An 11,726-nucleotide genomic window follows, 5' to 3' on the forward strand; every position below is an offset into this window, starting at 1 on the left:
AGAGGGGGGGGAGGGAGGAATGAGGAGAGGACGAAATACAACAACACAAAAGGGCGAGCGAGAGGACTCGGAGGGGAAAAAAAGACAGGAGAGGAAATTTAAAAAAATTGTTAAAGCCAAAGGAAAGGTAGAGAGGGGATGAAGAGAGTATGATAGAGGTATACGGCGAGAAGAGAATAATGAAGTATAACTTAGAAAGCAGACAAAATATTGTGCACACTTCGAGAGGAAAGCTCACTCGATGCTAAATAAATACAGTTCTTCATGTACGCTTTCACAGCGTCCCACAGGGGACACTCCCACGTGGCCGACTCACCGGCGGCGGCGGCCATGTGTTCGTCCACGCTGAGCAGGAGCTCCCAGGCCGCGGGCTGGATGTCTCCGTACATGTCGTCGGTCAAGATGGGAGCGGCCTTGATGAGCAGCGAGAGAGGAGCCGGGGACAGGCTCATCACCTGGGAGGAACGGAGAGGACGCTCAACAGGAAGTTGGTTACAGGCCGCTCGGACTGCATCGAGACAACCGTTCACCTGGTTGCGGATGTACTTGAGCATGCCGGTGTCCTTCTTCCCCTCTGTGTTGGAGTCGGCGGGTCTTCTCTTCATGGACGGGGTCCTCAGGCAAGACTTGTCTGAACACTGAAGGCACAGGCATCGCTCGTTAAAACAGGAAGGAGGAGAAGAAGAAGAAGAAGAAGAAGGCCCACCTCTTGGCTCTTCTTGGCCCGGGCCCCGAGGACACCCGAGGAGGAGGCGCTGTCCTCCCTCAGGCTGTCCACCGTCTCGCCGTACACCAGCTTGATGGCGCGAACCAGACGGGCGCAGGAGCGGCTGTGGTGCTGGTAGCAGCGCGGGTGGCAGAAGTCGATGTGGGTGCAGATGAAACTCTGCTGGTTGCACAGCAGGATCATAATCTGAGCCGAGAGAGGAGGGGGGGGGGAGGGGTCAGTGTGTCGGAAGGAAGACGCCATATGCGCTCGTGTCACATGTTCCAGGCCCGTACGTGGAGCCAGGACATGTTGCGGTGGTAGTTGTCCTCCGCTCCGCCAGAGCCCTGGCCCTCTGGCTCTATGCTGGGCTCACTGGTGCTGAAGGGACTGCCTGCAACCGCACACAAGCACACGGAGATGGTCAATAAATCCACCGTTTGATCTCTGGACGGACATTTAGTGTGAACGACACATGGCGGCGGCGAGCGACGCCTCACCGATGTCGGTCACGGTGTCCCGGCTGTGCGTCTGCGAGAGCAGCCCTTCGTCGTTCTCGGACTCGGAGTCCTGCCGCGGCATCTTGGTGCTCTTGAGGCTCCCGGCCCGGCGGATGGAGGACAGCGAGCCGCCTTTCTTGATGCGGAAACTGCGAGCGCCCTTGATCTGAAGCAGCCGGGAGCCTCCGATGCGGATCTTTCGGTTCGGCGCTAGAGGCGAGGGGAGCGGGGCGAGATTATCTACAATTATTTTTAGAGGATGAGCGGACGGCGTTGCGGAGAAAGGAAACGGACGGCCTCGTCGGCGCGACGCCGGATCTCACCCTGAACTTCCTGCTGCTTCTTGTCGTCGGCCGCGCTGTCGGACTTCAGCGTGTGGCTGCTGCTGTTGAGCGAGTCGTGTCCGTCTTCGTCGTCGAGGATACCCGCGAAGCTGATCTTCCTCTCGTAGCGCTGGCGGCCGAGGTCCGGGTCCAGGCGCAGGCGGCAGCTGTCCAGATCCTACGGCCGGAATTACACATTATAGCGTCTCACGTACGGCGCATCACAATAGGATGAAAACACGGAATATTCTCAGAAGATGCACACACTGAAAGCATATACACTACCGTTCAGAAGTTTGGGATCACCCAGACAATTTTGTGTCTTCCATGAAAAATCACACTTTTATTTATCAAATGAATATAAAATATAGTCAAGACATTGACAAGGTTCGAAATAATGATTAATATTTGAAGTATTCATTTTGTTCTACAAACTTCAAGCTCAAAGGAAGGCCAGTTGTATAGTTTATATCACCAGCATAACTGTTTTCAGCTGTGCTAACATAATTGCACAAGGGTTTTCTAATCAGATATAAGTCTTCTAAGGCCATTAGCAAACACAATGTACCATTAGAACACTGGAGTGATAGTTGATGGAAATGGGCCTCTATACACCTCTGGAGATATTTCATTAGAAACCAGACGTTTCCACCTAGAATAGTCATTTACCACATTAACAATGTATAGTGTGTATTTCTGATTGATTTAATGTTATCTTTATTGAAAAAAAAGAGCTTTTCTTTGAAAAATAAAGTCATTTCTAAGTGATCCCAAACTTTTGAACGGTAGTGTATTTATGCAGAAAGTCTCTACAGCTTTCGCCGGAAACTAAAAACACATCTTTTCCGACTATATCTGGATTAAAACACAAATTAGCACTTCAGTGGCACTTAAATAGCTCTTACTTCTGGTACTTTTGTAGTTCGACTATGTTGAGGAAATGTTACTTTCTGTATTCTTGTTGTTCTGAGTTTGTACTCTTGGTTGAATGCACTTATTGTCAGTCGCTTTGGATAAAAGCGTCTGCTAAATGACATGTAATGTAATGATGTGACTTCTGACCACTAGGGGTTCGGTGCGTGGGCGTGGCAAGCAGGGAAAGGTCTCTCGCAGGAAGGTGGTGATCTCCAACAACAGCTGGCAGGCAGCCATCTTTAGGGCAAAGGGGCAGCCACATTTTGTTGGATTGACGGTGTCTTGAAAGAAAAAACAACAATGTGGTTAGAACATTGACATGTTTAATCAAAAAAAGGAAACAAATTCACCAGCGTCCAACTTTCAACAGTGTCTCATCTCGTTTTTTTTATGAAACCGACAATCCGCCACAGATGCGCCGTTGGGGGACTCACTGTCATCCAGATAGTCCTCTTCCTCGTCTTCTTTTCTCATCCTCCGCTTGGTCTCTTCGTCGAAGATGTAGCCCAGGATGTTTGCGGGGCTCTCGCTGTCCGAGTGGCAGAGTTCACTGAGCCGCGTGCCGATCGCCTGAGCGGTTACGAAAACGCACAAATACATAAACGGCCGCGCTATAAATCCTTACCCGAGGTAACCGACGCCGGGAATCTTCAACTCACGTCTCCCCAATGGCAGAAATGTTTGGCCGCGTTCCACTGGAGCTTCTGGTTCCTTTTGTTGCCCGCGACGGGGGATCGGCCCCTGGAGAGACCTCGCTTGGTGATGTTTACGTGGTGGCCCTTCATCCACTCCGGCCAGTTGCCACGGTTGCAGCGCTGCACGAATCGGGCACATTCGAGGAAGAGGGAGGCCCGGGCCACCACCGGCGCTTCCTGGAAGAACCGCAACACGCAGACGGAGGCGTCAACGCCGGGGGGGGGGGGGGCGGACGAGGACACGGGATACAAACACGTGAGCTCTCAAACGCACCAGGTCCAGAGCGGCGGCGAGGATGGAGGCGTCGGGGATGGTTCCCGGCTCGCAGCAGTTCAGCAGGAACTGGAAGCGCTTCATGCCCTGGCGGATGGCGCCCAGATTCACGACGTTCTTGTTCTTCATGGCCTCCTGGCTGGCGGCGACGCTCTTGGAAACCGTGGGGCCCTGGAGGAAAGCGTGAACGAGGAGAGGAGAGGACAGCAGAACAAGTGAAGGGATTTATTCTTCTTTTTCGTTGAAGACTATTTGGGGCGTAATCATTTGCAAAGACTGCACTGAGGATTAAATATAGACATCGCATGAAGCAACATCGCCACCCAGGACATTTGACAAAAAGCACCGAGGAGCCACCGACACATGAAGCTGGGTGAGAGATGGACACGCAGCCATCGGCGGTGGTTACACTTGGATTTCAATTGAATGACACAAAAAAATTCCGGTATCTTATATAATATATTTTCCATAATGGGATCGATGAAATCGAGTGTAACCACGGCCGTGCAGAGGACCGCTGTCTGTGGACCATTCCGCTTTATCACTTTAAACTCAGGCGTTGGGGGGGGGAAAAATACCACCAGACATCACCACAGAAGAGACGGACAGAGCGCTGACGCCGTCATGCTTGCCACAGTATAGCACAGAGATACGCTCGACGGTAGAAAGATGGTTTCCATAGAGACAGGAGTTGATCCCACACCTCCGTTCCTCTCTTTCCAGCAGTGGGTGAAAGAAAGAGGAGGGGCGGGCGGGCGGGGAAGGGAGGGAGGGGTCATTGCTGAAGAGAACAGGATGTGCAGGAGTTGGAAAGAAGGGGATGTAAAGTTGGTAATATATATATATATATACGACATGTATGCCAATCGGTCTGTGTACAAACTGGACGCCGATGCGTTGAAAGTAACACATCGAGGCCGGCGGGCGGGGAGCAGGCGGCTATCCGGCTGAGCTCTGACATGGAGGATGGCGGACGGAGGAACTGGAAGAAGAGGAAGGACCGCGACTAGCGAGGCGGAGACACGACAACCACACGGACAAACAGAGGCAGGGAGAGAGAGAGAGGAATAAAGGACGATGGAGCGTGGGCGGGTGGGCGAGGGGCACCCCGGGGTGGGGGAGGTCTACCATCTTTCTCTTCTGTGTGGTGAAGCTTGGATGGATTCCTCCTGCCAGACCTCCATTTACCGAGCCGCTTGAAGAAATTCTCCTCCTCGTCCCTGGCGAACTCCGGCCCCACCGCGACCCCTTCGGCCAGCTTCACGGCACTGGTGAACTTCACCTGAGGGGGAAAAAAGGATTTCATCTTTCAAAATAAAAGTCTAAATGCCATTGCCATTTCATTTATTTATTCATGGAGACAAATGTCGTGGAAAAACCACGGGCATCATTTATTATTTGTATCCGATATCGCAATAATGCCGTCGTCTGGGTTGGACGACCCCTGACCTTTGAACTCTGACGTATGAAGGAGAGTCGGTCCACGGAGCTGATGTCCAGCAGGTCCTCGACGCCGTCAGTCAGCCCAGAGAGAGAGGAGCGCTTCAGCCAGTTGCCTGGAGACACGTGGACAGATGTGCATGAACAACAGACACGGCCGAGCAGAGGAAATGTGTCAACACTAGGTTATGAAGTACACACACACACACACACACACACACTAGGGGAGAGCATTGTACAGTCACGTCGATTCACAGACTGAGGTTCATTCAAAAAAATCATACAAAAAGGCACAAAACTAAATTTGCATGAGACACTTTCAACAAAAGACTCCGGTCGAGCGGTATTTGCAAATTACATGTCGGTCATATTTTCTCCTGGGGGAGAACGATTATAAACGCTTTTATTGGATTAAAGTACAAAACAACGACGCCGCGCAACCGGCAAGAAGTCTTTGGATCATCTTCCGGGAATGCAAGTGAGCGTTTGAACTCGCCTGTGTGAGAAAATAAAATGTATTCTGATCGTGTTACATGTCACGATTTATGTTTATCCAAAGCGACTTACAATCACGTTACATTCATACGCAGCTACGGGGAGCCTCATGGTTTAGTGTCTTGCTCAAGGACACATCGACTAGGGCGGGGATTGAACCGCCGACCCCCTGATTAAAAGACAGACAGGTCTGAGGTCAGAGTTCATAGAACGCTAATGTCACGTGTCTTTTATCCAATCTAACCAATGTAATAAATGAATCTACAAATTAAACATTTGAATTAAAGGTTAGAATTGCGGCTACACGTTTTCTGCAACCCTGCTCAGCCCAATCCGGTTTATATTTACACATCTGAATGTTGACATTTTTTCGATGCGAGTTTGCAAATACGACTGGACACGACCAACACAAACAGGCGTGGCGGAAAGAGTGCATGGCGATGGTTCCACGCCCACATACGTAGGACAGAGAGAGTGAGCGGCAGGCGAGCGGTCCCGCGGCATGCTGCGGCACAGAGGGGAACAACGGGCGGACCCACAGAGATGAAGAGACGGAGGGCCTCGGCCTCGCGGGCGGGGCAATGATCCAATGTGTGACGTACAAAAACACAGCATGTCAATGAGGCGTGGTCACGGGAATACACACTGTGGCACGATATGGGGGCTCATCTTTGACTAAATAATTAAAAGTCATGTATTTAGTTGTTGGAGGGTCTGTATTCACATGACTTCTTGGGTTTGGGTAAACATCTTTGAGGGGGATTGACGCACAGCTTAAAAAAAAAAAAAAAAACGCTCTCACCTATCGGCAGCTTCAGCTTCTTGCGGAGCGAGATGCGGCGAGACCTGGAGCGGGAGCGCCGGTCGGTGGTGGTGCCGGAGTGAGCGGTGGTGCACTCCGACGTGTCCTGCTCCGATTGGCTGCTGGTGTCGCTGGCGGCGCTCTGCGACTTGAACATCTTCCTCCAGAAGTCCTTCCGGCCCAGCAGGGCGCCCGGCAGCTGCTCTTCGCTGGAGGGAGAGGAAGGTGGGGTTTGAACCATCGCACGAGGAGACACGCGTCGGCTGAGTTTTGAATGAGTGTCGATTGAACTTTCATCACTGTGACCTGTTTTTATTACCTTCGCATTGAAAATGACGGAAGGTTATGTTTTGATCGCCGTGTATTTATTTATTTATTTATTTGTATGCGTGTTATTCACAAAACTCAAAAAGTATTGAACCGAATCGCATGAAATTTGGTGGGATGATTGTTTATTATCCGGGGACCAGTTGATTAGATTTTGGGATCGATCGGGTCAAAGGTCAAGGTCAAAGGTCATGAACAGGTCAAAATCTTTCGCAGAACTCAAAAATCATTTAACCGAATCGCATGAAATTTGGTGGGATGATTGTTTATTATCTGGGGACCAGTTGATTAGATTTTGGGATCGATCGGGTCAACGGTCAAGGTCATGAACAGGTCAAATCTTCTTGAATCACATGAAATTTGGTGGGATGATTGTTTATTATCCGGGGACCATTTGATTAGATTTTGGGATCAATCGGGTCAAAGGTCAAGGTCATGGAAAGGTCAAAATCTTTTTTTTTACCATAGCACGATACATTTTTGTCCAATTGGCATGCAACTAATGCCAAAATGTTAATAATTCAATGCCCAATCTTGTGATATGCGAAGGTATGCGCTCTACCGAGTGCCCGTTCTAGTTATTATTATAAGTTTGAAGTGGAGGGGCGGAGGGGGGCAGAGAAATGGCAGCTGGGCTCGACAGAGATGGCGCTATATGGAGATGCTGTGAGGTGGACACTCACTGTTCGGGGGTCTGGGTGGGTCTGCTGGAGATGTAGCTGCGACACTCATCTGCAGCACTGGACACCTGACCCTTCTCCCCGGACACACCCGCCTCTGACCTGCGCACGCACGCACATAGACACACACATAAAGACAGACACACACACACACAGACACAGACGCATGGTTTTCTTCGAGAAGAGTCGGTGAAGTTTTAAATGTTTTTGGATGTTTGGCCAGCTGCGATCACTCAGACTTAGATGACTGACTACTATATACTTATTTTTATTATTCATATTTTTACGTACATTTCTGATTATACTTCGTAGTTTTTTCTACAATATTGCATATTTTTTGCAGTTAAAAAAACTAAAATGGACGGCGAAAAAAATATATCAACAGGTTGATTCATCCTCCATATTAAAAATTAAATAAGTCCGACATTTACATATTATGTCATGATTTGGAGTGTTTCCTGTTTTGTTTTGAAGTCCCTGTCTCGTTTCCTGTTTCCCTGTACTTCCCTCCCTGTGCTTGTCTGTTTCGGTCCTGATTGTTCCCAGCCACGTCCTGATTGTTTCCACCTGTGTCTCCACCTGTGTCTCGTTTCCCAGTGTATTTAGCCCGTGTCTTTCTGCTTGTTCTGTGTCCGTTTGTTTTGTTCCTGTCCGGTTCTTGTGCCTGCTTGTTATTAATAATATTCCTGTGGTTTTTTTTGGAGAACTCTGCCTGCTGCGTTTGGGTCCAAACCTTGCCTCACCTAACAGAACAGACCAAGAAGATGGACCCAGCACAGCAGAGTTTTTCCGACCTGATCTGTCGGACCTACCCGCCGCTCATCATTCCGTGGAAGCACCCGGCACTCCCCGTTCCACCGACGCCAGCACCCAGGACCCGGGAGGAGATCTGGGAGCGACCGGCCGTTCGTTTGGCCCTCGGATCACCAGGCACTTCCCGCTGCAGCCTCTGCCTACGCCAGCACGCACGACCCGGGAGGAGATATATGAACAATTCCTGCGGGTCGACAGGAACGAACGGCCGTTCGTTCGTGCTGCCGCCTCGCGGCCCCCGGCCGGCTTCACCTCCGGTGTCCCGTCACCGGTTCCAGTCCCCGGTGTTCTGCCTCCAGTCCCCGGCGTTCCGTCGCCAGTTCCAGTGACCGGTGTTCTGCCGCCAGTTCCAGTCCCCGATGTTCCGGTTCCAGTCCCCGGTGTTCTGCTGCCAGTTCCAGTCCCCGATGTTCCAGTCCCCGGTGTTCCGTCGCTAGTTCCAGTCCCCGATGTTCCATCGCTGGCTCCAGTCCCCGGTGTTCTGCCGCCAGTTCCAGTCCCCGATGTTCCAGTCCATGGCGTTCCGTCGCCGGTTCCAGCCCCCGGTGTTCTGCCGCCAGCTGTTCCCTCTGTCCGTGACCCGACCCGTCCAGCGACCCGTCCTGTCCGGCTTCAGTCCCCTTATCTCCTGAGCCAGGTCCCCTAGCTTCCCGCCCGCGTCCCTCATCCGGGTGGTCGTCCTCCGACCCGCCCCCCAGACTCTGTCCGCCATACCCTTGGCCCCTCCACCCACCCGTCTTGAAGCCGTCCTTTAAGGGGGGGGTACTGTTTTGGAGTCCCTGTCTCGTTTCCCTGTGCGTGTCTGTTTTGGTCCTGTTCCTCCTAGTCATTAATAATAAATCCTGTAGTTTTTTTTTGGGGAGAACTCTGCCTGCTGCGTTTGGGTCCAAACCTTGCCTCACCTAACATTATCCATTACATCTCCATTCGATCTATTCTTAGTAGGTACTAGACTTTTCCCCCAGGAAATGTCTTAATAATTAATTTAATACTAAATTATGGACTAATGCCACTATTATGCAAACCATACATGTCTACGAGACCAAGTTTAATTATGTATTCTCATATGAATCAGCCTCACATTACAGCCATTTATTCCACTTGTATTTAAATTCTTTATTTTATTTACTAACGGTACGTTCCATTGCTAAGAGCTGAACGTGGATCGTCCAATCACGACCCAGGAAGATTCTTAACACCCGTCATGTGAATCTTGCCATCGTGTAATCTTAAATATCAGCTGAACTGTAATGTTGCGTCTGATCATCACCTCCTCACTTCCTCCAAGGGGAAAGTCCTTGATGCTGTCATGTGACTTCCATTTCTAGTTCGGGGGTCACATGACGAGGCCGAAAGGTCATGTTTGAGAGTAAGAAACATCAAATCAGTCACGCAAGAAAAACAGATGCAGACAGGACAGAAAAATAAACATAAAGAAAATGGGAAAAAAACAGCCAGCAGTGATGAGAAGTGTAACTGATTTGACATAAAAAGAGAAAGTAGGAACCAATCACTGTGATTGGATGACACATGTGTAATCAGCATTTAATTAAGGGGAGGAGTTTAAGTCTCTGCTCAAGGACACTTCGACATTTATCAGCATATAATCAGAACAAGACACTTTCTGTCGATTTAACCGGTAAATATGATGTCATAGAGACCACGTGTGGCCGCTGATTGGCCGGTACCTCTTGGGTCCGGGCTGCTTGGCCTCCTCCTTCTCTTCGGGTTTCTTGGCGGTGGCGACCTTCTCGGCGCTGTCCAGGAGCGCGCTCAGCGCCACCCTGCGGAACACATTCCCGTGGGCCTCCTTAATGAACTGCACCAGCTGGCGGATGTCACAGTACAGACCCTGGAGAGGAAGAGAGAGGAGGGGGGGGGGGGGAAACGAGTAAGAGGAAGAGAGGGATGAGAAAGACAGTTGACCGTCCGAAAACGGGTGACGGCGCTCGCCGCTCACCAGGTTCTCGGCGCTGTGCAGCTCGTGTGTGGTGGAGGCGCAGCGGGTGATGAGGGACTTGAACATGCAGCCCACCACGACCGCCTCCATGTTCTGGGCCACGGACTTGTTGTCCCCCGTGGTGAAGTTGTTCCCGAAGCCGGCCTTGTCTGGAATGAAGAGGGGAGGGGCGGGAGAGACCACGGATCACACAGTGAGGGGGGGAGGGGGTTAGAACATTATTGACAGCTGACCAGCTCGAGTACAAAACAGTGACACTGCACAACAGGGAGGGAATGGGGTGCGGGGGGGGAGGAAAATGGTCCATAAAGCATATGGGTGGGGGGGGGCAAACTGAAAAGGATTCTGGTCAGGGATTAGGAAGACATGCAAGAGACTAAGGCCTGCTATAAAACAAACAGAGTATGGGGCTTCTTCTCTTGGTCCAGTTAAACTGTTTATGATCCATAAATATCAGATTTATCACACAAATTTAGTTGCAGGCGAGTTTTGTCACTTGCAGAGAGAGAGAGCGAGAGAGAGAGAGGGGGGGGTGCAGCAATGGAAGCGGTGCCTATAGGGTCTGATCGGGTGAGTGTGTTCAGCTCGTTTCTATATTTATTGACTGTTATTGATTATTGATCGCGTGTGTATCTACCGATGTTCCTTTTTTCCGCCCTCCTGGACCTCTCACCTGCACTGCCGTACTCTGCAAGAGAAAAGAGGCGGGGCACAAGTTGATTGACATCAGGCCGGCACAGACGTGTGGGCGGCGGCACCCCACCTCTGGGAGGAGGCGAACTCGAGACCCAGTGGTGTAGTCCAATCACACGTGTGTATTCCGTTAAGCCCCGCCCTCGACTCTTGTGCCATATTCACACACACGGAGCGACGGGAGAGAGATCAGATAGTTGAAAAAAGTACGTGAATCAGAGAAGTTATTTCACTTGGCGCTCCAAAAAGAGAGATGTGGACCGACCGCTTAACCAGAGCATTTCACCAGGAATGGAGAGACTGTTATATGTTCATTATTCCCACAATCAGTTCAAGAGCAGTACGACTCATGTTCAGCGATATTAAAATCAGCGATGTGAAGCGCCACTACGAGACAAAGCACACGGACCGACTCACATCCGAAATTAAAACTGTTTGCCTCATGTTGAATATATGTTATACTCATGCATAACACCACCTGTGTAGGACCAGTAATATCTGCTCCAAGTCATGTTATTTTTATAATAGTACCACACTCTGACCTACACTATGTTTTGTAAATTAGCTGTTCCAAGAGACAGTTTACAAAAGAAAGAAAGGTCTATATCAGGGGTGTCAAACTCATTTCCCCCCGTGGGCCACATCTGCATCATGGCCGCCTCTTAAAGGGCCGGTTGTAACAGAAGTATATAAACGTATAAACTACTCCCCAACATATTGTTAAATCTCTCTCTCGTCATTTAATTAGTGTTCATTTGAGTGTAGAAATATTGTACATGAAAAAAGACTAATATTATAACATAAATCCATTTCATCTGAAACCTTCAAAATAAAAGCATGGGATTTTGTCGTCATAAATGTCTTTAAGAAAAGGTGATCGTGTGTCTTTCAAGCCGTCGGGGGCCACATGAAATGACGTGGCGGGCCACATTCGGCCCGCGGGCCTTGTGTTTGACACCTGTGGTCTATATGGACAACTTGCAAGGCGAGAGAATAGTTGTCCAATTTTGTGTGGATGGAGTAAGGATAAGGAATAGTTCACTCAAATTGCATAATTATGTAGTTGTCTCTTACCAGTCTGTGGGTCAGTATTGGGTCAATAA

The 11,726-nt window shown here is 50.1% G+C and overlaps 1 protein-coding gene across 1 annotated transcript in view; it reads right to left on the reverse strand.

Moving 5' to 3' along the window:
* The window catches only part of LOC130204392 (protein unc-80 homolog), a 41,424-nt gene that overhangs the window by 17,203 nt on the left and 12,495 nt on the right, over positions 1–11,726 (reverse strand). The window contains exons 16-31 of the mRNA XM_056431105.1: positions 9,931–10,079; positions 9,659–9,822; positions 7,161–7,259; positions 6,151–6,359; positions 4,863–4,969; positions 4,592–4,695; positions 3,414–3,564; positions 3,104–3,316; positions 2,879–3,014; positions 2,592–2,725; positions 1,530–1,707; positions 1,207–1,416; positions 1,003–1,100; positions 707–913; positions 531–638; positions 317–455 (exon numbers count right to left, since the gene is read on the reverse strand). Coding sequence (XP_056287080.1) covers positions 317–455; positions 531–638; positions 707–913; positions 1,003–1,100; positions 1,207–1,416; positions 1,530–1,707; positions 2,592–2,725; positions 2,879–3,014; positions 3,104–3,316; positions 3,414–3,564; positions 4,592–4,695; positions 4,863–4,969; positions 6,151–6,359; positions 7,161–7,259; positions 9,659–9,822; positions 9,931–10,079 — 2,406 coding nt within the window. The remainder of the gene's footprint in view (positions 1–316; positions 456–530; positions 639–706; positions 914–1,002; positions 1,101–1,206; positions 1,417–1,529; positions 1,708–2,591; positions 2,726–2,878; positions 3,015–3,103; positions 3,317–3,413; positions 3,565–4,591; positions 4,696–4,862; positions 4,970–6,150; positions 6,360–7,160; positions 7,260–9,658; positions 9,823–9,930; positions 10,080–11,726) is intronic.

Source organism: Pseudoliparis swirei, chromosome 14 (genome assembly GCF_029220125.1).
Source record: "Pseudoliparis swirei isolate HS2019 ecotype Mariana Trench chromosome 14, NWPU_hadal_v1, whole genome shotgun sequence".
NCBI lineage: Eukaryota > Metazoa > Chordata > Actinopteri > Perciformes > Liparidae > Pseudoliparis > Pseudoliparis swirei.